Below are 25,781 nucleotides of genomic sequence, written 5' to 3' on the forward strand. Positions count from 1 at the left end.
TAGCATCAGTGAGCTTCAGGTGCCAATGATTCTGTCCCCGGCTCACTGGTTGTCCTTTTACAGAGCTCTTTTGACCACTGCTTACCGTAACTTGCCTGATGTTTTGGAGATGTTTTGACCCAGCCGTCTTGCCGTCACAATTTGGCTCTTGTGAGAGTGGCTCAGACCTTTAGGCTTGCCAATTTTTCCTGTTTTTAACACATTACACACCTTCAAGAACTGACTGTTCACTTACTGCCTCATATAGCCAGCCCTTGACAGATGCCGCTGTAGATGAAGATAATCACTGTTTTACACTTCACATGTAAGTGGTACTAATGTTATGGCTGATCAGCGTATAATCCCAGGCCTGACCAGTCCTGTAGTCCTGTCAGTTGGTGATGGTGGAGCTGGGGAGGGTTTCTAACACTCCTTTGTTAAAGATGTCTGATTAAGCAGGGGCTGCTAATCTATCCACGTACACGCCTTGCCATTATGCGAGTGTGATAGCTGCGACACTCGTTTGAATTTTAAGCTGTATCATAGCTCAAACCTCCCAGGCGGCAGCGTCAGCACTCCTTGGAAATTTCCGCTGACCGCATTGGAATTTCCTTGAACAAATGCAATCAGAGTGATCGAGCCTCAAAAGCATAAATAGTTAATTTTTTTATCAGTGATGCCTGGCATAAACACGAGGCCATTACGGTCCTGAAAGAGAGCCTAGAGTCAGCAGTTTGTGGATTGAGGGATTTTAAGGGTGGATGATGGTGTAGTGCATTCAGCAACAAGAGTGTTAGTGAGGACAGGACGGATGGAGCACCAGCCATCATGCCGGAGTACACAGATCCACTGCTCCACAGCTCAGTGTTCATGTTCTTTTCTATTGCCAGTACTTCTCTACAGGGACTATCCTGTGTTAGCAACTTAAAGTTGGGTGCAACTTAAAGTAGCTGAATGCATTCATTAGAAGGGGTGTGAACACAAACATTTGGACATATAGTATATGTGCAAAAACACTGCAGTTTAGTGGGAGAAATTATGTTATGTTACGGTTGCCAAGCCTTTAAGGGTAAATGACCAATCGGAGATAATGCTGCCAGAGGTTATTTGTGAGTGTTCTTGATATAGTGATTTAAGCTGGTTGATGTGTGTGGTTTCTACCTCTGTGTTCTGTGGGTAATGTTAGTTTTGTTCAAAAGTTTCTTAGTAGGTATCGAGCAACGTGGGTGGTCCGATGGTCTGGCACCGCCATGTCCACACTAGGTAGGCCTTTAGCCTACTGCTGCCGTCACTGTCACCGTCACTGTCATAGGTATTTATTGGACAGTGATTAAACCGCAGGATACGAAACGTTCTACAAACAACATTGCCTGTAAGCAGTTTCTGAAATCTGGGTTTGAACCTCTAATGAGCTTCACCAGGTGCAACAGTGTCAGGAAAGACTCTTCAAGGAAGAAAGCCATGAAGAAGAACCAGCTTCTATGTTTACATACTTTTAATTAGTCTAAGAAAGTACAATGAACCAAGATGTTAAGCTGAACCAAGAGAGGTGTGAGTGTGATGGAGCTTAAGACCTTCACACACAGCTCTGTTAATGGGCCACATTACTCAAGCTACTATTAACATAAGGCGTATTTCTATGCTTTATTCCTTCTATTTCATTTATTTTGACTTTTTTTAACTCTTTACACCCCTGTAGTTCAGTTAAGCTAATTACGTACGATCACATAGGGCCCTGTTTTAGCAATCTTAGGCGAGCCGTCAACCGCGCACTGCGTAGCTTGATTTAGGGCGTGTCAGTGTGTCTCAACGTGACTTGGCTATTGTAACGACAGGAAAAGTATGCCTTGTTCGGCTTGAAACACGCAAAAGGCATGTACTAAGTCTCTTAATTAATCATGGGATCAGTTATGTTTTGGGCATAACGTGCAATAACCGTGTCACTTGCCATTCCCTTTAAGAGCCAGGTGCGCTCTGACTGCCGGATTGCTATTTCAATTGCACAGCTACCTGGGTGTGTCCAGCGCTTCTCAGCCAGAAATTGACCTGAACACGCCTCATTTTGAGACCACTGCGCCCATCGGCGTAGATACATAGATTCGCAAGCAACGCTGCTGTTTAAACAACATACGCATAAGGCGTGTAAAATAAAGAAACTGTTGGCGGAGTGTAAGATAGCAATGAGCATCGCAATGCACCTTGCGCAGGGTGTAAGATATGGCCCCTAGTTCTACTCCTACATTCTCTGCTCACTGGGGATGGCTGGGGATCATTCTCTGTATACACTTTCACCTTCTCACTGTTTAAAGGAAATAGTGTCTACTGCTTTAAAACAGCCTTTCTCTGAGTGACCTACATGAACTTGCTGTATTCCTTCAAATGATTTCCTTTTAGGCGTCTGTAAGGGTCTCAGCAGCTCTGTTACCACTGCCTCGCTAAACGCTGGCATCGCAGATAGCTATTGGGCTGTTTTCCATTTTCAACATTAAACGGTTCCATTTAGCCTCTTGTTAACTTGTGAAAACATGACTAAGTGACTAAATGAGTATTCCTCTGAATAGCATATGTGATCTTGTTAGAGCCAGAAGTTCTCAGACCAGAAGCAGAGCTGACCACAGCAGGTTGTGGAGCTAAATGACCACAATTACTGTGCGGGGTGCTGGGAAAAGGATCTCGAAAATGAATTACACACACAATTTCTTCTGGCAGGTGCGAACAGTGTTTCTTACATTATCCAGCAAAGTTCCCTTTTCATCAGCAAAGTGTGAGCATGAGCATTCTCCTCTGCATAGCAAGTTCTGGGCTGCAGCCACATCTCGTTACATCTGTACATCCATTGACAGCAGTTATGGTAGTTGGCTGGCACTCTCATCCAGAGTGCCTTACATTTGAATAATGCTACACAGGTAGGCCATTGCAGAGGTAGGAGTCTTGGCCAGGGACTCTTATTGGTGTAGTGTGATGTGTTTGCCTGGCAGGGGAGGTCCACCTTTTAAAATGCATCTCATTCTCATTCTCATCAAGTGATGTTGGGAGCATTTCTATTGGTCCGTTCATCATGAAATTTGAATTTTGTGACATTGCAAAGACCTACTGGCAGTTCGTGAGGATCTGATGAGATATGGACCTTCTCAAGAAGCCCACTTAACCAAATGAGAGGTTTTGAGTGTTAATGAAAGATCCTCAGAGATGTGGCTTCCTGGGAACTTGAAGCTAAAAGTACTAACAAAGTGTTCATAGTGACTAATCAATCAATTATAAGTTTGTCAAGTAAACCCAGAGATAGAGCCAGTTTACTGAGGATGACAGGGAGAGAGAGAGAGGGGGGGAGTGAATGAAGTGCATTTAGACACAGTTGACCCACATAAGCATGTTACTAATGAATGAAGCCGAGCGAAATCTTTATTCTTTATTTAGTTTGTAGGCGGTGAGGGGTTGTGTCTGAAGAGGTGGCCTGTAGCTTACAGTGAATGGAGAGATGGACAGACGGACAAACAGACAGACAGAGAGCAGCTCTGTGGGATTGCACTGATTGCAGCACAGTGTGATCGGTAGGACAAGTAAAAGTATTGGGACACACCTTCTAATCACTGAGTTCAGGTGTTTCATTCAGTCCCATGGCCACAGGTGTATAAACTCAAGCCCCTAGCCATACAGTCTGCCTATACACACAGTAGTGAAGGAATGGGTGGTTCTAAAAATTTCACTGTATTCCAGCATGGTTCTGTAATAAGAGCCACCGTCGCAACAACAAAGTAGTTGGTGAAATTTCTTTCCTCCTAGATATTCCGCTATCAACTGAGTGTGGTGTTATGGAAAAGTGGGTCGGGTATGGCGTAAAATACACCACCACCGGACTGCGGCAGTGAAAGCTTGTTCTGTGGAGTGACGAATCATCTTCTCCATCTGGCAGTCTGATGCCACAAGTGCTGTTTGGACTCCCTGGGCAAGTTCGTTCCACCACTTCGGTGCCAGGACAGAAAAATGTCTGGACGCTTGTCCTCCATGGATCTTAAAGAATGCCGGCTGAAGCCGAGCCATACTTAAAGCTCGAAGGGCTCTTGGTACTGATCGGCTTTTGACCATTGCTACCTTTAGAATGACCTAGAACGGGGACTGCAGTCCAGGTTTGGTCATATAACCTGATTGGTTAAAAAGTGTCAACTTCACACTCCAGATGTCATCTGCTTTTGTGTTTCATCAAGTTCAAAGTCAACGCAGCTGTCTACCAGGAGATTTCAGAGCACTTCATGCTTCCATCTGCTGTCAAGCTCTGTGGACATGCCAATTTCATTTTTCAGCTGGACTTAGCACCTGGCCTGCCAGCTCACTGGAGGAAATCTATGGAGTATTTCCAAGAGGAAGATGAATAACACCAGACCCAGCAATACAGACGAGCTGAAGGCCACTGACACTACTCCACAACCTGTATCATCTTTGATATGTTGGGGGTCAAAGTCCTGTTGGGACACCTGATTTTGTCCACGCTTCAACCACCACCATGCTTAACAGTTACAGGTGGTGGTGGTCTTAGGGTTGAATGCCTCAAATGTACTCCATATTGTCCATGTAGTGCAGCTGCAAACTGTAGCCCAGCTTGACGGTGTTGATAATTTGGAGCTGGAGCTTCTGTCATTCACAGCTGGCTCTCAGTCCATGATGATGTAAAACTCAGACTGTAGACAGTGATGAGTGTCTGTAAACCTCTGATTACAAAAATGATCGAATTGTGGTGGAATTTTAAAATATGATGGAAACATCTCCTAAGAAGTGCAGATTTGCTCCGCTAATGAGTGCGGTAAACAACGTCTGGGACACGCAGTTTCTTTCCTCCGCTTCACAGTGAGGAAGCTTAACAGTGCCTGCTGAGGACGGTTTGAAATGCTAAACGGATCTCGTAGCTCCACTGAAGTTCAAAACTGTCTTCAACTTCTCCAAGAAAGTTCAGACTCACAGATGACATATTCAGGATGTCTTTTATGTCTGGCCTCAGCGGCCTCTTTATTCATGTGTCATGTTGGACTTAAAAAAAATCTCTTTCTTATGTGTGTGTGTGTGTGAAATAGTGGATGGTGTCTAAAGGTGAATTCAGGCACTGCAGAAATAGAGAAAGTGTCATTGTGGACTGCTGACTGAGGGGTGTGTGTGGATGTGTGTGGATGCACTGAAGCTCAATTCTAACTGTAAGAGAAGAGAAGAATTTTCTTTCTCTGTGGCAGCTTCTGATTTTGTGTGTGTGTGTGTGTGTGTTTGTGTTTGTGTGGGTCAGTTTTGGCAGTTGGCCCTTAGTGTGTAAGCCGCTTGCTCTGTGTGTGCTTAAGCACAGGCTTAAGATTTTTTGGGAGGTGTGTGTATGTCAGTTTGAAGGCATGTATATATATATATATATATATATATATGTATATATACATATATATATATATATGTATATATATATATATATATGTATATATATATATATATATATATATATATATATATATATATATGGTATTTAACTGTAGTTTGCATGTATGTGTCTTTGAAGTGGGTTTTAGATTGTGTGTGTTCCTGTGTGCAAAAAGCCTTCGTGTGCTGTTTGTGTGTGTAAACTCTGGCTGACCTCATTACTGATCAGACAGCCGATGGTTCAAGCCAGATTTCGCCCAGATCCCTTGGAATGATGGTAAAACTCAAACATTGAAGCAATAGTTTGGCGATTAAAATTTTACTGCAGAGGTGGCCCACACAAAAAAGTCTTGAAAGTGGAGGGGAAAGTGTCCACATCATCACCTGTAGCACCAGTCGTTTGGACCTTGATATTGAGACTGTAAAAACCTCATATACATGCACACACTCTATCTGGCATCAAGATGTTAGCAGCAGATCCTTAAAGACCTGTAAACTGTGAGGTGGCACCTCCATGGATCTCTTCAGTGAGCCTTAGGTACCCTGGACAGATGGTAGGTACTGACAATTGCATACCGAGAACACCCCACAAGACCTTCATCAGACATGTCTTGCAGATGTTCTGACCCAGTTCTGATGTCTAGCCGTCACATTTTGGTCCTCGTCAAAGTGTCTCAGATTCTTCTGCTTGCCTATTGTTCCTGATTTTAACAACACATCACCTTCAAGAGCTGACTGTTTACCTGCTGACTAATACATCCATCCCTTGAACATCTACATGTATTAATGATAAGGCTCATCGGTGTACGTTGTAAACTCTGGGAACTTTGCTTTTCTGGATTCTGGGTGTCTGCTGCTGTAAGGTAGCTGGCTGGGAAGACCAGCTTGTAATGAATAAGTTGAAGATCCAGAAGTCAGTGGGCTGAGGAAGACGATTACGATTCTGACGAAGTGTTGTTAAAGAACTTGGTGATTGAGCCAGTGTGGGAAGTGAAGGAACAAGTCCCAGACAGAAGGCTTGGTCAGATGGTCATTTGAATATCTTTGAATAGATTTCAGCATGAGCTGGTTCCGGTATTGGCCCTTCTTGTTGTGCTTGGAGGTGAGTTGCTGTTGAGGGTTCTTTGGTCAGAGAGGAGAAGATGGTCGTTAGATTAAAAGAACTGAATGCCTTTTTGCAAAAATATTGAAATTCAGTGACATTCGTCCTGTACATAATCTCAGCTACACATGCTCTGTGATTTCTGGCACTGTGATGTACGCAAAAAAATGACCTAAAGTCAATTGCATGGTTTTACACAGTCATAGCAGCCGTCTGAATTTTGTATCACTTAGCGTGATATAGTGTCAGTGGCATGTCTTAGCTAATTTGTATACCTTTTTCTAAAGCCAAACTATCACTTTAAATATCTAGGAGCAGCTCATGTTACTGCTGACTGGGTGGTGGCAGAAGGGGGCTCTGGGGTCAGCGTGAAGTCGATAGCTGGCCACAGGCCACACTGCAGCTCAGGTGCAATCGGACAGGGCAAAGTGCTGACAGCAGGACATTGCCCATTCACCTGGAGTCTATTACAACCTTTGTTTGTTCATATACACACTTGCTGTGAAAACACATCTATCCATGTCAGAGCTAACAGCGTGCTCTCCTAGAGGACCTGCACAGAACCTCTAATTTCCTCTCTATCTGAAGTGTAGATGTTTGGTGTCTGAGGTTTGCTTCTTTAGTTTGGCAGTGGAAGTATAGTGTAGAGTCTCAGTATCAGTATCAGTAAGTATAGGTAATTAAAGCCTTCCATTCACTGGCCACTTTATTAGAAACACCTACATTGTATTTTCAATCACTGACCACTTTATTAGAAACATCTACCTCGTTCTTCTCTCACTGGCCACTTTATTAGAAACCCCTACTTTGTGCTTCTCTCACTGGCCACTTTATTAGAAATGCCTACCTTGCGCTTCCACTTGCTGACCACTTTATTAGAAACACCTGCCCTAAACTTTACTAACTGGCCACTTTATTAGAAACCTTCCTTGGAAGGTACTTTATTGGAAACCCCTACGTTGTGATTCTCTCACTGGCCACTTAATTAGTAACCCCCATCTTGTACCACTTTCTCTGGCCACTTTATTAGAAACACCTACATTGTATTTTCACTCACTGACCACTTTATTATAAAAACCTACCTTCCACTTCCATTCAGTGGCCTCTTTATTAGAAACACCTACTATGCTCAGGTGTTATTTTTGTGGTGGGCCATTCTCATCCGAGCAGTGACGTAGCAGGGTTAAGTTAAGCGTGTGTGGTGTCGGTACGAGTGTCTCAGCCTCTGTTAGTCCGAGAGTGTTCCAAAAATATCTCACCAGTGTAAAAATATCCAGCATCACATCAGTCACATGAATTAAAAATCGGATGTTATTGCGAGAGAGTCAACCCTGAAAAATAACAGCCTTTCTCTCATCCGTGTCTCTTGCAGCTGTTTCGGTAATGAGAAGCAGTGCCTCAGCGTTCGGCTTTGCTGTAAGTACACACCATCCTTTTGCTAGTGCTTCCAAATGCCCAGTTTGATTGCTGTGACTGTTTAGTAACTAATGGTTTGTTTGTTGCTTTCCAGTTTGACGCCACCCTAGACGTGCTGTCCTCCATCATCGTGCTGTGGCGTTACAGCAATGCAGCAGCTGTGCATTCAGCACACAGAGAGTACATGTGAGTCCTGCAACAGCCCTGATGCTTAGAAATGTTTGAAGTAGACTTGGTCTTGCTCCTGGTGCTACAGAAATGGGCTTAGAGGGGGGAAATCAGCTTCCAGTTTCAAGAAAGCACTGAAAACTTCAAAACTGGGTTGTGCTTTGACAGAAGGTACAAGTTGTGCACTGCAGCCATTTATAGCCCCACGCTGAAACACAAGCTTTCTCTAATATCGAACAGTACGCTATAATACGATGTAATGTCATCAAGTAGCATGATAGGGCACGACAATTTCATTATACATGATAAAGATATGAGTTGCACATCTAATGTTTCGTAAGATACATAAATAAAGTAAGACAACAAGCTGACATTCAGTCTGCTACTTGTTGCTATTAGGACCCAACAGATATGACAATTTCGGGGGCTCCTGGGAGCAATGACCAGGAGACCAAGAGAGTATAATTGCCTTAGATTAGCCTACAATGTCATTTTAGGTGATATTACACAATAAGCAGTGCTGAGTTAGTGCTCTCCTCCAAGCTGTCCAACAAAATTGTGTTAATGTCAGTTTGGTAGCATTGTGTCTGATAGAAGGAGTCCTAGATAGAGGTTAGGGGAGTAAAAGTATAAAAAATGTGCTCCAATCAGACAGCAGTATGCAAGCCTGCTGTTTCCGACATCATTTAATAGGATTGTCCCGGTCCAATCCAGGCATATTTTAATGGATCAGGTATCGGCTATTTTAATCCCAATCCATTTCCGAGTCTTTTATTTAACCACGGTGTTCAGAGTGCCATTCTGTGTCCTCGAGGTCTCATTAACAGATATTAATGGGGACAAAACAACTGGATCGGGACATCCCTATCATGCAGGCAATGCACGCACGCTGCACAGTGGAATGGTGCACCATCCTCCTCTTAACTCAGCTAGACTTTCCCTGCAAGTTTTTAGGAAGTCATGGGAGTTTTGATTTGCCTGTTTTACCAGCATATGAGCAATCATCTCTGAGAGATATCTTCTTCTTCGTCTTCCAGATCTCAGTTTCCACACCATCCACCTTATTCCGCCACACGCACTTAAGGCTGACTCACGGTTTCTAATGGTTTATGGCGGTCCTATCGTAGTTAAAGTGAAGGCAGTCTAAAGTAGACTACTGCTGTGGACACTGACCATAAAGTGGTTAGCTGTGCTAACCCAACATCCCAACAGGCTATTTAACCTTATTTAGAGCAGTGTTTCTTAACCCTGGTCCTGGAAGCACCTTGCCCTGCACATTTTAGTGGATTCCCTGCTTTAACACACGCCCTGCAACTCTGAAAGGAGTTGCCTACTGCCTAGTCCTACATCCTACAAGGTTTTTACAGTGAAACTATGATGTTTAGCAAGACCAGCATAGGAAATAAATGTGAAGTGGTGCTTCAGGGTCTCTTCTTACCTGTCATGCCCCCCTCTCTCCCACCAGTAAATGAGAATCTGTCCTTAATCCAATACCCTGGTTAGGCTAAAATAGCACACGCTGAATATTCACACTGAACAAACATTAACTAACAGAAGACACTTCGCCAGTATGAATTATGCAGTATGCAATAAGAACACACTGAGCTTGCCTAGAAGCACTGAGTTCGATTTCACACATGTTATGAGGAATAGCAGTTATTGCCACCAGGAAAGGATTTTAGAATACTTGATTTTAAGGGTAATATATTCAAGCAGAAGGAAAATGTCACTTTTTTTAGATCTTCTGAGGGCCTATCGCCTGATATTCGATGTCTAGAATGATGATGGTTCTGGATCTGCACCTGAACCACTTTTGTTATTGGTTAGGTTTGAATACACAGGCCCCAGCAGAGTCATTTCAGACATGTATCCACAGTTAAGTCCCTTTTATGTCGTTGGAAACGTTGCTACTGAACTCTTAACATGAATTGTGATTCCAGGCCTTGTGTACAGAGAGGCTTATAACTCACCAAAGTTGTGTCATAGGATATCATCTATGCGGCAGTCCAGTTTCCCACTTTGCTGAGAGAAGCCGTGCCGTGAGCTGGAGGAGAGCCTGCCGACAGGTCTCATGAGACCCAGCTGAGGAAGCTGGTGCCAGCCTTTAGGCTTGGAGAGCGTCCATTAGATAGGCTTGCTCTGTGCTGCGGCGTGCTATCAGTGCTGGGGAAGAGAATAGTTATGGTTAAAGGTCAGCAAGGCTTTGTGTGCTGTGTGAAAGGCAGGGAAGTGCAGGACAGTGAGAGAGAGAGCGAGAGAGAGGGAGATGTGTCTGCCACAGGCAGATACTGTATGATACTGTATATTTATCCTTCAAACATGTTTCCTAGACATTGACTTGCGCTGTTGTTATGGGGGTCATTTGCATCATCTGTGGGTGGTCATAAGGCTTTTCACTTGTTGTTGTTCTATAACAAACCCATGCAGTTCTTAGAGTACACACATTCCAAATAATGGCTATGTTAAGCACCATGCTTAACATTGGTACAGTGTGCTTAGGATCTCACCTTTACTTCTCCAAACATATTTAAGGTCTCTTCTGACCATAAAACATTTCTTCTGAATCCCTTTTCCTGAAAAGTGCTGTTGTATTATTAATATAATAAAATACAGTATAAAGCCTGCCTTCTATAATAATAGGTGTTTATAATAATAATAATAGAAATTACAATAATCTAATATATAGATTATAGCTAATATATAGCTATATACTATATACTGTGTACCTGTATATACCTATACACTACTGTGATATCTGTGTCAGGTATGTGAAGATGGGTAGAGTAGCCTAAACCCTTTAGGCTACTCTTTAGGGCTTTTAGTGTTTCTCAACCATGGTCCTTGAGGCCCACTGCCCTGCGCATATTAAGAGCATTTCCTGCTTTAACACACCCACTTTATCTCAATAAAGGGCTTTTAATCAGCTGATTTGTTAGATCAGGTGTGTTGGGAGCAGGGCAAACACTAAAGGGTGCAGGGCAGTGGGCCTCCAGGGCCAAGTTTGTGATATACTGGCCTAAACTAGACTCACTACCTAATTCTATACAGCTCTATACACATAGGATTAATAAACAATTAAGCATTATTACAAAATAAATAAACATGATTTAAAAACAAATAAACATGATAAAAAGATAAACATGATAAAAAAGATAAACACAATTAAAACATAAATAAACATGATTAAAAAACAAATAAGCATGATTTACAAATAAATAAACATGATTTAAAAAACAGATAAACATGATTAAAACGTAAATAAACATGATTTTAAAAACAAATGAACATGATTTTAAAAACAGATAAACATGATTTAAAAAATAAATAAACATGATTAAAACATAAATAAACATGATTTAAAAAACAGATAAACATGATTTAAAAAATAAATAAACATGATTAAAACATAAATAAACATGATTTAAAAAACAGATTAACATGATTTAAAAAATAAATAAACATGATTTAAAAAACAGATCAACATGATTAAAACATAAATAAACATGATTTAAAAAACAGATAAACATGATTAAAACATAAATAAACATGATTTTAAAAACAAATAAACATGATTAAAACATAAATAAACATGATTTAAAAAACAGATAAACATGGATAAAACATTTTATAATGATTAAAACATAAATAAACATGATTTAAAAAACAGATAAACATTATTAAAACATAAATAAAAATGATTTTAAAAACAAATAAACATGATTTTAAAAACAAATAAACATGATTAAAACATAAATAAACATGATTTAAAAAACAGATAAACATGGATAAAACATTTTATAATGATTAAAACATAAATATAAAAATGATTTAAAAAACAGATAAACATTATTAAAACATAAATAAACATGATTTTAAAAACAAATAAACATGATTTTAAAAACAAATAAACATGATTTTAAAAACAAATAAAAATGATTTAAAAAACAGATAAACACGATTAAAACAATAAATAAACATGATTTTAAAAACAAATGAACATGATTAAAACATAAATAAACATGATTTTAAAAACAGATAAACATGATTAAAACATAAATAAACATGATTTAAAAAACAGATAAACATGATTAAAACATAAATAAACATGATTTAAAAAACAAATAAACATGATTAAAACATAAATAAACATGATTTAAAAAACAGATAAACATGATTTAAAAAATAAATAAACATGATTTAAAAAACAGATAAACACGATTAAAACAATAAATAAACATGATTTTAAAAACAAATAAACATGATTAAAACATAAATAAACATGATTTAAAAAACATAAACATGATTTAAAAAATAAATAAAAATGATTTAAAAAACAGATAAACACGATTAAAACAATAAATAAACATGATTTTAAAAACAAATAAACATGATTAAAACATAAATAAACATGATTTAAAAAACAGATAAACATGGATAAAACATTTTATAATGATTAAAACAATAAATAAACATGATTTAAAAAACAGATAAACATGATTAAAACATAAATAAACATGATTTAAAAAACAAATAAACATGATTAAAACATAAATAAACATGATTTAAAAAACAGATAAACATGATTTAAAAAATAAATAAACATGATTAAAACATAAATAAACATGATTTAAAAAACAGATTAACATGATTTAAAAAATAAATAAACATGATTTAAAAAACAGATCAACATGATTAAAACATAAATAAACATGATTTAAAAAACAGATAAACATGATTAAAACATAAATAAACATGATTTTAAAAACAAATAAACATGATTAAAACATAAATAAACATGATTTAAAAAACAGATAAACATGGATAAAACATTTTATAATGATTAAAACATAAATAAACATGATTTAAAAAACAGATAAACATTATTAAAACATAAATAAAAATGATTTTAAAAACAAATAAACATGATTTTAAAAACAAATAAACATGATTAAAACATAAATAAACATGATTTAAAAAACAGATAAACATGGATAAAACATTTTATAATGATTAAAACATAAATATAAAAATGATTTAAAAAACAGATAAACATTATTAAAACATAAATAAACATGATTTTAAAAACAAATAAACATGATTTTAAAAACAAATAAACATGATTTTAAAAACAAATAAAAATGATTTAAAAAACAGATAAACACGATTAAAACAATAAATAAACATGATTTTAAAAACAAATGAACATGACTTAAAACAATAAATAAACATGATTTAAAAAACAGATAAACATGATTAAAACATAAATAAACATGATTTTAAAAACAGATAAACATGATTAAAACATAAATAAACATGATTTAAAAAACAGATAAACATGATTAAAACATAAATAAACATGATTTAAAAAACAAATAAACATGATTAAAACATAAATAAACATGATTAAAACATAAATAAACATGATTTAAAAACAGATAAACATGATTAAAACAAATAAACATGATTTAAAAAACATATAAACATGATTTAAAAAACAGATAAACATGATTAAAACAAATAAACATGATTTTAAAAACAGATTAACATGATTTAAAAAAAAATAAACATGATTTAAAAAACAGATAAACATGATTAAAACATAAATAAACATGATTTTAAAAACAGATAAACATGATTAAAACATAAATAAACATGATTTTAAAAACAAATAAACATGATTTTAAAAACAAATAAAAATGATTTAAAAAACAGATAAACACGATTAAAACAAAAAACATGATTTTAAAAACAAATAAACATGACTTAAAACAATAAACATGATTTAAAAAACAGATAAACATGATTAAAACATAAATAAACATGATTTAAACATAAATAAACATGATTTAAAAAACAGATAAACATGATTAAAACATAAATAAACATGATTTAAAAAACAAATAAACATGATTAAAACATAAATAAACATGATTTAAAAAACAGATAAACATGATTAAAACATAAATAAACATGATTTAAACATAAATAAACATGATTTAAAAAACAGATAAACATGATTAAAACATAAATAAACATGATTTAAAAAACAAATAAACATGATTAAAACATAAATAAACATGATTTAAAAAACAAATAAACATGATTAAAACATAAATAAACATGATTAAAACATAAATAAACATGATTTAAAAACAGATAAACATGATTAAAACAAATAAACATGATTTAAAAAACATAAACATGATTTAAAAAACAGATAAACATGATTAAAACATAAATAAACATGATTAAAACATAAATAAACATGATTTAAAAAACAGATAAACATGATTTAAACATAAATAAACATGATTTTAAAAACAGATAAACATGATTAAAACATAAATAAACATGATTAAAACAAATAAACATGATTTAAAAAACAGATAAACATGATTTAAAAACAGATAAACATGATTAAAACAAATAAACATGATTTAAAAAACAGATAAACATGATTAAAACAAATAAACATGATTTAAAAAACAGATAAACATGATTAAAACAAATAAACATGATTTAAAAAACAGATAAACATGATTAAAACATAAATAAACATGATTAAAACATAAATAAACATGATTTAAAAAACAGATAAACATGATTTAAAAACAGATAAACATGATTAAAACAAATAAACATGATTTAAAAAACAGATAAACATGATTAAAACAAATAAACATGATTTAAAAAACAGATAAACATGATTAAAACATAAATAAACATAATTAAAACATAAATAAACATGATTTAAAAACAGATAGTCCAGTCAAGTCAGATTTATATTTGTATAGCGCTTTTTACAACTGTTGTCGTCACAAAGCAGATTTACATAATTAGTAATTAATAAAGGACAGAGACAGAGAAGAAAGAAGAAATAACATGAAGGATCAAAGACCCCCAGTGAGCAAACCAACGGCGACAGTAGCAAGGAAAAACTCAGGTGAAAACTCCCTCAGAGCTGGAGGAAGAAACCTTGGGAGGAACCAAGACTCACAAGGGGGACCCATCCTCCTCTGGCCAGACTATTTAAACATTAATGATAAAAATGACCAAATCAGATACAACAGAAAGTTAATAGTGGTGATATTAATAGTGGCGGACAGCCACGAGTCCATCTAGGTTTCAGCACGGCCACCAAACAGGCAGCAGCGGCAGGCGGGTAAGCCGCCGGTCTGCCATGGGTGGTGGCAGGTGGGGGGGCCCGCTGGCCGGACTGGTAGGTGGCAGCTGGTTAGACGCAGGTAGAGGGGACCTCAGTGGGCAATCTTCCAGCAGGTCGGGCTGGGTGGCCATTTACTCGGAGAAGGTAAAAAGAGAAAGTTAGTTCTAAGAGGAATTTTATGGAGGGCAGAGAATGTTGAGCATCAGCATCAGGGTATGTCTGACTACTCCGGCAGGTCTGATTATCACAGCATAATTAAAAGGAGAGAGCCAGAAGGTAACACGGACACGGGCGTACCCTGAGAACACCAGCATCTATCTGCTCCACCGTCAACAAACCTGAGTGATCGCGTGTAAGCAGCGAGACAACAGCTCCAGCATCTCAGTGTACTACAATTCCCTGGGTCCGCGAACCCCTGGACCTGCAGCCTTTATCTAAGAAACATTAATTACCAAAAGCTAAACTAAACATATGAGTTTTCAGCTTAGATTTAAAGATTGAGACTGTGTCTGAGTCCCGAACATTATCTGGAAGGTTATTCCAGAGCTGGGGGGCTTTATAAGAAAACCCCCTGCTGAGGTTTTCTGAATTTTGGGCACGAGTAAGAGGCCAGCACCCTGAGATCTAAGTAGTCTTTATGGTTTGTAATACGTAATAAGATCCCGCAGGTACTCAGGAGCGAGGCCATGTAGGGCTTTATATGTTAATAGAAGAATTTTGTATTCAATACGGAATTGAACTGGAAGCCAATGAAGTGCTGATAGAACTGGACTGATATGGTTAAATGTTCTAGTTTTAGTAAGGACCCTGGCTGCAGCATTTTGCACCAGCTGAAGTTTATTGAGGTTCCTGCTGGAACAACCTGACAGTAGTGCATTACAGTCATCTAGCCTTGAGGTAATAAAAGCATGTACTAGCTTTTCTGCGTCTTGTAGTGATAAGGAGATTCTTAGTTTGGAGATGTTCCTAAGCTGCATAAAGGCTGTTCTACTAATATTAGCTGTATGTTGCTCAAATGATAAATCTGAGTCGAATGTGAAGCCAAGATTTTTAGCTGCTAAACCAGGAATGATGGAAACATCGGCCAAGTCTAACATTAAGTCTGATTGAAGTTTATTTCTAGAGTCTTTTGGACCTTAAAGGAGAACCTCGGTTTTGTCACTGTTGAGGAGAAGGAAGTTATGTGACATCCAGAGTTTTATATCCTTTACACAGTCCTCTATTTTCTGTAGTCTAAATTTATCGTCAGGTTTGGCTGATATATAGAGCTGTGTGTCATCCGCATAAAAATGGAAATTAACGCCATGTCTGCTTATAACTGAGCCCAGTGGTAACATGTATAATGTAAATAGTAGCGGTCCTAAAATTGAGCCTTGCGGAACTCCATATCTTACTTCTGTGTAATTTGAAGATAAACGTGATTAAAAAATAAACATAATTTAAATAACAGATAAACACGATTAAAACATAAATAAACATGATTTTAATTTGATTTCTTAATCATGATTATTTAGTTTTAATCATATAGACCGCCTATAAAAAAGAATTAATAAATAAATAACCTTGCATTTAACCTATCCATGGCAGTGAACGCACGCTCATTAGTGCTGCACTAGTGCTGATATTTAGTTGTTCTGCAGTATATATTATATATATTATATATAGATAATATAGATTGCCTCTGGTAGAACTGAACAGTGCAGACTTGCCTGTTATATTAATCAAGATGTTTCTTGATGTGTTTGATTTAATTAGCCTTACATGACACTGCACACCCTGCCATGTGCCTATTGCACATGCACACATTGCGTTGACAATGCTGAATCAATATATTATGCAGCCCCAACTCACACTAGTCCTTAAACTACCCGGAACCGGAAGTGGTTCTTAGGAACACCTCAGGCAGGCTGCATTGCTTCACAAGTTATAGATTAGTAAACCTTAGGGCGTAATGAAAGAGCATAAGGCAGTGAAAACACACAACTGGAGCAGTGGGCATCCAACTCAGCACCTGGAGAGGTGCATTTCTCGGAGGCACCTCAGCTGTAGCTGTAGATCTTCTGGGCCCAACCTTCTGTAGCCTTTAGGCCCCTCATAGCTCACCTTTTTTACATACAGTAGCTGGAAAGTGGAGCATTGTGGTCCAGATTAAAAATCTGAACAGTTTAAAACAGAGCCGGCCCAAGGCATACTAGAATTACACGGCCGCTTAGGGCCCCAAAGCCACCAGCGGTACTTTTTTATATAAATTTATTTTCATAGTTGGCACACCGATACTAGGTTAATCCCATTCCTGCTGTTGGCTGCTGCCACTGTTTGGCAAATGCAGATAATGCTAATGGTAGTGGGTATGTTATACACACACTGTGTAGCCTACAGAATGATGAAGCATCTGGTGCTGAGGTGGTGGTATGGGGACCCGAAAATCTGCATAGCGCCTCATAATGACTTGGGCCGGCCCTGGCTAGAAGGCAGGACATAATGCAGATGATTCCAATTTCTGTACGATCTTGTCTTGTTTACATAGCTTTGAGTAGAATTCGAAGGAAAAATGGAAGATTTTTTTATGTATATATCCAGATGACAGTTGGTGACAGTGTTTTAGCAACATTAGCCATCTAGCATCTCCTGTTTTAAACTAAAGCAGCAAAGTTCAGATGCCAAACATGTTTTGGCTGATCAGATGCATATGGGATAGGTGATAAGTCATGCGAATTGTATGATTTTGCCCAACTATTCATATTCATGAACCACCCCTAACTGAAAGAAGGGAAAACGTAAGTATAAACCCTTCCGAACTTTCCTCCTTTCAAATTTCCAGCATTTGTTTTTTCCACTTCAAGGTTTAAGTGTGGTCTTTATAGTCTCATGAGGGACGCTGTTGTGATGCAGATGGTTGGGGGAAAGGATGACGTCAAGGTGCATGCTGCTGTGCTCGACCGCAAAAGAGAGAGAGAGAGAGAGAGAGAGAGAGAGAGAGAGCAGAGACAGGTGAGGTTAAGACTGCAGTGTGCTCCAGTATTCCACAGAGAGGCATACTGAAGAAAGTGCTCCTTTTTGGCAGAGCTGAAAGCCAGTATTGGAGTTGAACAATCTCCAGCCTTTCAGTGCCTCTGGTTATAGCTCCGTTTAAGCGGCGCTGCTGCCAGAGCCTTCACTTCTGCTCAGCTCCAGCCGTCATAGCTCCAACAGTCTACAAGACCAGAAAGAGAAACAAACAGATGGGCAAAGTACAGAGAGAGAGAGAGAGAGAGAGAGAGAGAGAGAACCTGGCACTGTGAAAGACAGTGCTTTGTGAGTGTGCAGCTCGTTTGAACAGCCTCTAATGAGAGGAGCAGGTTGTCCATGTCACTCGCTTCGTTAGCCAGCAGATCCAGCACACACACACACATTCAGGGCAGAAAAAAAGGAGAGTGGAGGTGAACAAGAGAACAGAAATGGAGGGTGAGCCAGAGGGAGTAAGGGATGGAGAAAGAGGGAGAGAATGAGGATGAGCTAATGAAGATGAAGCAGAGAGAATAGGCTGCGCTTATGAAATCTGAACTTATCACTTGTCCTTGTGGTCAAGTGAGGATGAGGTGATTAAGATGAGGCAGTGAGGATGAGATGGTAAGGGTGAGGCAGTGAGGATGTAACTAAGGATGGGGCAGTGAAGATGAGATGGTAGGAATGAGGCAGTGAGGATGTAACTGTAAGAAAGAGGAATTGATGATGAGATTATTAAGATGAGGCAGTGAGGATGTAACTGTAAGGATGGGGAAGTGAGGATGAGATGATTAAGATGAGGCAGTGAGGATGAGATGGTAAGGAGGAGGCAGTGAGGATGTAACTAAGGATGAGGAAGTGAGGATGAGATGGTAGGAATGAGGCAGTGAGGATGTAACTGTAAAGATGAGGCAGTGAGGATGTAACTAAGGATGGGGAAGTGAGGATGAGCTGGTAGGAATAAGGCAGTGAGGATGTAACTGTAAGGATGGGGAAGTGAGGATGAGGTGATTAAGATGAGGCAGTGAGGATGAGATGGTAAGGGTGAGGCACTGAGGATGTAACTAAGGATGGGGAAGTGAGGATGAGATGGTAGGAATGAGGCAGTGAGGATGTAACTGTAAGGATGGGGAAGTGAGGATGAGATGGTAAAGATGAGGCAGCAAATATGATATAGTAAGGATGAAGCAGTGAGGTTGAGATGGTGTGGATAGGGCAGTAAGGATGAACTTCTAAGAATGAGGCAGCAAAGATGATATGGTAAGGATGAGGCAGTGAGGTTGAGATGGTGTGGATGGGGCAGTGAGGATTATGCATTGAGGATAAGCCTATAAGGATGAGGCAATGAGCACGCAATGGTATGGATAAGAGAGCGAGGATGAGCCTCTAAGGCATTGAGGATGAGCCTATAAGGATTAGAATGAGGAAGTAAGGATGAAATGGTAAGGATGGGGCAGTGAAGATGAGATGGTAGGAATGAGGCAGTGATGATGTAACTGTAAGGATGAGGAAGTGAGGATGAGATGATAAAGATGAGGCAGTGAGGATGTAACTAAGGATGGAGAAGTGAGGATGAGCTGGTAGGAATGAGGCAGTGAGGATGTAATTGTAAAGATGAGGCAGTGAGGATGAGATGATAAAGATGAGGCAGTGAGGATGTAACTAAGGATGGGGAAGTGAGGATGAGCTGGTAGGAATGAGGCAGTGAGGATGTAACTAAGGATGGGGAAGTGAGGATGAGATGATAAAGATGAGGCAGTGAGGATGTAACTAAGGATGGGGAAGTGAGGATGAGATGGTAGGAATGAGGCAGTGAGGATGAGATGGTAGGATTGAGGCAGTGAGGATGTAACTGTAAAGATGAGGCAGTGAGGATGAGATGATAAAGATGAGGCAGTGAGGATATAACTGTAAAGATGAGGCAGTGAGGATGAGATGATAAAGATGAGGCAGTGAGGATGTAACTAAGGATGGGGAAGTTAGGATGAGCTGGTAGGAATGAGGCAGTGAGGATGTAACTAAGGATGGGGAAGTGAGGATGAGCTGGTAGGAATGAGGCAGTGAGGATGTAACTAAGGATGGGGAAGTGAGGATGAGCTGGTAGGAATGAGGCAGTGAGGATGTAACTAAGGATGGGGAAGTGAGGATGAGCTGGTAGGAATGAGGCAGTGAGGATGTAACTAAGGATGGGGAAGTGAGGATGAGATGGTAAAGATGAGTCAGTTGATCTAATGAGTTACATCTTCAGTTGTACCAGTCTAGATTTAGCTGACGTTACGCTGTATCTATCCAGAAAGAAATCTGGACAAACTCTTTTTATCAATCAGAATGTTAGAATAAAATAAAAAGAGCAATATAATTATTTAGCTAAAAATGAAATACTGCCCCCCATGATGATTATAGACCCTGATGACACTGATCAGAAGGAGAGTGCACCACGTGCTGGCATCTTCTAACAGGAGAACCAGTAAGTGCAAAACTGGGTTTGGAGAAGTTTGTTTTTGGCTGAGAACTGAGAAATGTTTGCATCTGGTGAAGAAACTGAAGTGGTGATGTTGTGGCATCTGGTTACATCAGCAGCTGGTAGAAGACAGTGTCCTGTCTAAGAGCAGATGTCTCTGTTTCTTTCTCATGGACTTGTTTTCTTTCATTTTCTAGCTTTCTAGCCCACAGGCCAGCTATCAGTTATATGTCCTGCAGTGCTGCAGTTGCTAACTATTGGGTCACCATGGCAGACATGAGGTTCGAATGGCCCTCAGTCTGTGTCTTGCTCAAGACAGTTGCCACAAACTTACACAAACAGCCTGACAGAACACTGATTGATTGATGCCTGGGTGAGAGACATTATAGCTTAATGGAAAGAGAGAGAGACGTTGTGGTGACGTTTGTGTGTACAGTATGTGTGCTCGTGGAATCTAACAGAAAGGAACCTTTGCCTTTTCTGCTCTGCCCCCAGCTTTATTAAATCCGAGACATTCTCCGTACAAGCAGACAGTGTAAACAGACCCCTTGCAATCTAACCATGCCCACCCAGACAACCTCAGCGCACACAGACAGCATTTCCACAGCAGCGTAGGGTTCTGCTGTCGTGGTTTAATTAAATCCAAGTCGTTCTTCTTAGGCGCTTGCTGGCAGCAGGTCTGTGTGTGCGTGGGTGAGAATGTGTGTGTGTGTGTTTTGTTAATGAGAGGACCACACCAACCATGGTTTAAAGAGCGAAGCTCACCAAGCTAATTATCTCCTCAGCAGTTCCGCAGTGAGGATGGACCCAAGACAACAGCTTAGATACCAAAAGAATCCCCAGCAAATCTGACCGTTCAAAAAGCGTGCAGCTCTCATAATATGAGCTTTGGGAGTGAAAGAAAGTCAAACAGCGAACTTCATTTCTTGGAAATGGAATTTTCTGCCAGATTGTTTCCATTTAGATCTGCTGTGTGAAGGTCCATGGCAGGGCTGCGCAATGCAACACTAGTTATCAGTTATTATAGTTACTGTATTGTTAGAAGCCACCTGGGAGACCATAGTGACTGCCTAGCACCTACTAAGCAATACCTAGCGACATTATCAGTATCATATATCACCACCCGCTTAGCAATACCATAACAACCACCTTGCAGCATCACAGCAACCGCTTAGCAAAACTGTAGCAACCGTCTAGCAACTGCCTGGATGTGGGAACCATTTAAAGCAGCATTAAGCAAGAATTAGTATTTAGCTTTATCCTACAGTCAGGAAGTGGAATTTGCGCTTTGAGCCCCCCTTAAGGACATGCTTTACACATGCATTTTACAAGCTAAGAACTACAGAACTGGCTTCTGAAGTGAAATGCATGTGGCCTGAGTAGGCATTTTACACAAGTTAGACTGTGGTAACACAGCGTTACACAGGTTTTACTGGCATTCCTTTGTAGCGGACCGAGCCCAGGTAGCAACATTGAAGTTCTACTACCCTTGAGTTATTCTGAGGCAAGCACGCTTATTAGAGCTACCACCTTCAAGAATGGAATTGTAGGATAAGGAAACAAGAGGGAGATATCGCCATAATGTATAGAAATGAGTACGGTCCAGAGTGGTTCAGTACACACAGCAGTTGATGTCAAACTCTGATCTTGCTGCTCCGCTCTTCAGCCCAGTAAGTGTCAGTAATACAACACAACAGGTCTGAAAACTGTCAAAAAATAAAACTTACTCTCTTAATTAACTGAATCCAACACAATTGTATCTGTCTAGAGCATTCTACAAGCAACATTGCCTGTGAGCAGTTTCTGAAATCTGGGTTTGAACCCCTAATGAGCTTCACCAGGTGCAACTTTTACCTCCAAGACTATCGAAGAAAGAAAAGAGGGAGGAAAGGCCAGTCCCTGTGTTTACATAGTCTAACCCTGTGTAGTGAGTGAAATAATACACATGTGAGGTCATTGCTGTGCGACAGCAGAGTGCGTCGCCTAGAGGGTTGCCAGATTGCTACCAGCCAAAAACGCATGAAAAACCACCTCAAAAACTGCTGATGTTCAGCATTTCATTAACAGCAAACCAAACCCAACATGGCCCAATGATAAACTGTTGATATCTTACAAATGTACCAATCATGTCTAAATGAAGAAGGACATTTAAATAATTTTAATGATTTGCATGCATACATTCATTTTAGAAATGATAGATTTTTTGTTGCTCAACCCAAATGTTTTCAAGGTATGTTTTTAATGTGTTTTTTATGATAGGACAAATGACCCTATGCAATCAGATGAAGTCAATAAATAAGATTACTTACAAGCAGTGTATAGCAGGTATAACTATGCATAGATATAAAAACCTGCTGACCTTTATAAACTATACAGAATCACAGATCATTCCCTTTTCTAACAGCACCCCTACGCACAGGTATGCTACAGAACTGTGTACTCTCTCCCAGTTTAACCAGTACATGGAGTAGTCAAATCTCTCCAGTCGCTTTAGACACATCAAAGTCTTGATACTTGATACTTGTGTTTGCTCGTGGTACAGTGAGCTATTAAGTTCTGGTAAAGAACCATAATGTCAGTGTTGTAAAATTCACACAGTTAAAGCACAGCTTTAGAAACAGCTTCAGAAACTAGAAAGATCCCAGATATTGATCTGAACCAAGAGCTGTGTGAGTGTGACGAACCTTTAAGCTGGTAAAGAGAAACCCTTTAGACCTGCAAAAGATTCGTTACAGCTTCTAGACAGCTCTGTTAAAAACATGGTTCTAAGTGGAACCAAAACTAGGTCTTCTGTGGCATCTCTTAAAGCACTATCCTATACTGGGTCAGGAGTGTTACTACACAAGTAGCACAAGCTTGGAAAGATGATTAAACAGAGGTGCTTAGATCATGTAGAAGATCAACTAGAAGAAGCTAATAGTTACTGGTGTTAAAGTCTGCCAGCAAACAACTATAGAAAAAGCTCCGGCAAGCTGATTGGCCAGACACATACAGGACCGCTTGGGCGGTATAACGGTAATGCCGCAGTTTTTAAAAAGTGTTGACTGAAAATGAGGAGGGTATTTTAAAATGATGACGTTTCCGTCTATTATATATGGCCAAATAAGCTCATTCCCCCATATGCATTTACAAGAGCCACAGGGGGGGAGGAAAAAAACAAGCCCACCATACTTGGGAATTTAGCAACGCTGAATGGAGCTACCAAACGGAACTAGGAAACGGTCTACTACATTTGCCTGATTCTTACTCTTGACCATTTTTCCTGTCTCCTCCACACATCACCTTCAAGAACTGACTGTTCACGTGCTGCCTAACATGCATATCCAAACACCTAGACGGACAATCACTGTGACCAGATAATCAGTGCTATTCATTTGACCTGTCAGTGGTTTTAATGTAATGATAAATGTGTTTTTAAACTTTCAAACTAATATTGGACGTATATGGTTAAACTCGGATTTTGGAAGAGGAGCCCCGTCCTTAGTCCCACATTTTTATCTGTGTAATTGCTCGAATGGCAAAGACAGCGAGCTGAAGCCTGACCTTTGGAAGACAAGCTTCTTCTAGATCCCCCTCAGTTTAAGCCCTAATCATGGTGTCAGTAGTTTGAACACAAACTCGTTACGGACCTCCATCATCCAGAGTACAGCTTTCCCAGTAAAACCCGTGCCCAGCAGGTTGGTTTTAGATTCATTGAGAGCAGAATGCTCAGCTTTTATTCATTTAAAGGCCAGGATGCGGTGTTTGTCCTGCACCACCTGCACATGTACATGTTAATTCGTATTCCAGCGACTTTAATTGCGAAGCTGCAGAGCAGATGCACTGTTCCATCATTGATGACTCTAGGGACGCCCGAGAAGATGCGAGCGACCTGGTTGCTATGGTGACCTTGCTCTTCTTTATCTGTGGATAAAGCGAAAGAGACAGTGCGAGAGGAGACGGTACATGTAAAGGAGCTTTAGGAGGAGGCGGACAAAGAAGTCTGGGTCAGGCTTTGGACGAGAAAGAAAGAGGACTTTCATTCTCACCGTTTTGTAAACAGGACTTTCAGGCTATCTGCATGCCATACTGCAGTGGAACTCAAATCAAATCGGGTTCTAGATATAGTTTCTCAGATGTAATATGTGGAGCTATGATTGGGTTCAAGTACACTGTATGTCCACATGTTTGTGGACCCCCTCTTCTACTGAATGCATTCAGCTACTTTAAGTTAAACACCCATTGCTGACACAGATGTGAAAATGCATAGACACAGCATGTCTAGTCCCTGTAGAGAAGTACTGGCAAAAGAACATGACTCTCTGGAGCAGATCAACATGAATCTATTGGCACCAGGCCTAATGCCAGGCATGAGCTAGAGGGGTGTAAAGACCCCCCAGCGTTGAGCTGTGGAGCAGTGGAACTGTGTGGGATGAGGTGGGGAGTTGGGCAGGAGGTGGGGTGGTGATTATCCAACATCCTGCCCTCACTAACGCTCTTGTCACAATCTAATGCAGTTAGAGCCTCACAGCATTGCTGCGTGATTTAGTAGAAAACCTTATTATACCTTGTTCCCTGGATAGTAGAGACAGTTACTCCAAAAAATACCCCTGCTTTTGGTGAAAACCAGCATTGAGTGCGTGTCCCAATACTTTTGTCTATATAGTGTATGTAAACGAGCTCTGTTCTGATTGGCTGTCCTGCATTGTGCCTCATTCAGAAATGCAGTACAGACTGAAACTTGTGCCGGTAGCTCAGCAGTTAGTCAGCTGGGCTGTCTGATATGTGGTGGATCTGTAGCCGAGCTAGTTAAGCAAAGATCCAAAACCATGTGTGTGTGGGGGGGGGGGCTTTCAGTCAGCCAGGCTTGAATTAGTTCTGTTGTTCTTTGTTCTTATTCTGATATGATGTCTCTAATTACTAGGAATATAGATTTTTTTTATTCAGTCTGGTGCTAGTTTAGGTTTTGACAGAATGTTTCTGATTAAAGGTCTGTGGAGTGCAACTATACTGCATACATTAGTGGTTGTATTGCTCTAACACACTTGATCCTACCATTAGCTAATTAACAAGCCTTAAATGAGCTGAATTAGGGATACAGTAGGGATATGGGAATAACTCAATAATAAATCCAGTGG

The 25,781-nt window shown here is 39.3% G+C and overlaps 1 protein-coding gene across 1 annotated transcript in view; it reads left to right on the forward strand.

Annotated features, from left to right (window-relative positions):
* tmem163b (transmembrane protein 163b) overlaps positions 1-25,781 on the forward strand; it is a 71,962-nt gene that overhangs the window by 25,203 nt on the left and 20,978 nt on the right. Inside the window, exons 3-4 of the mRNA XM_072671117.1 lie at positions 7,842-7,885; positions 7,980-8,071. Of these exons, the coding sequence (XP_072527218.1) occupies positions 7,842-7,885; positions 7,980-8,071 (136 nt within the window). The remainder of the gene's footprint in view (positions 1-7,841; positions 7,886-7,979; positions 8,072-25,781) is intronic.

This window comes from Salminus brasiliensis, chromosome 25, assembly GCF_030463535.1.
Source record: "Salminus brasiliensis chromosome 25, fSalBra1.hap2, whole genome shotgun sequence".
NCBI lineage: Eukaryota > Metazoa > Chordata > Actinopteri > Characiformes > Bryconidae > Salminus > Salminus brasiliensis.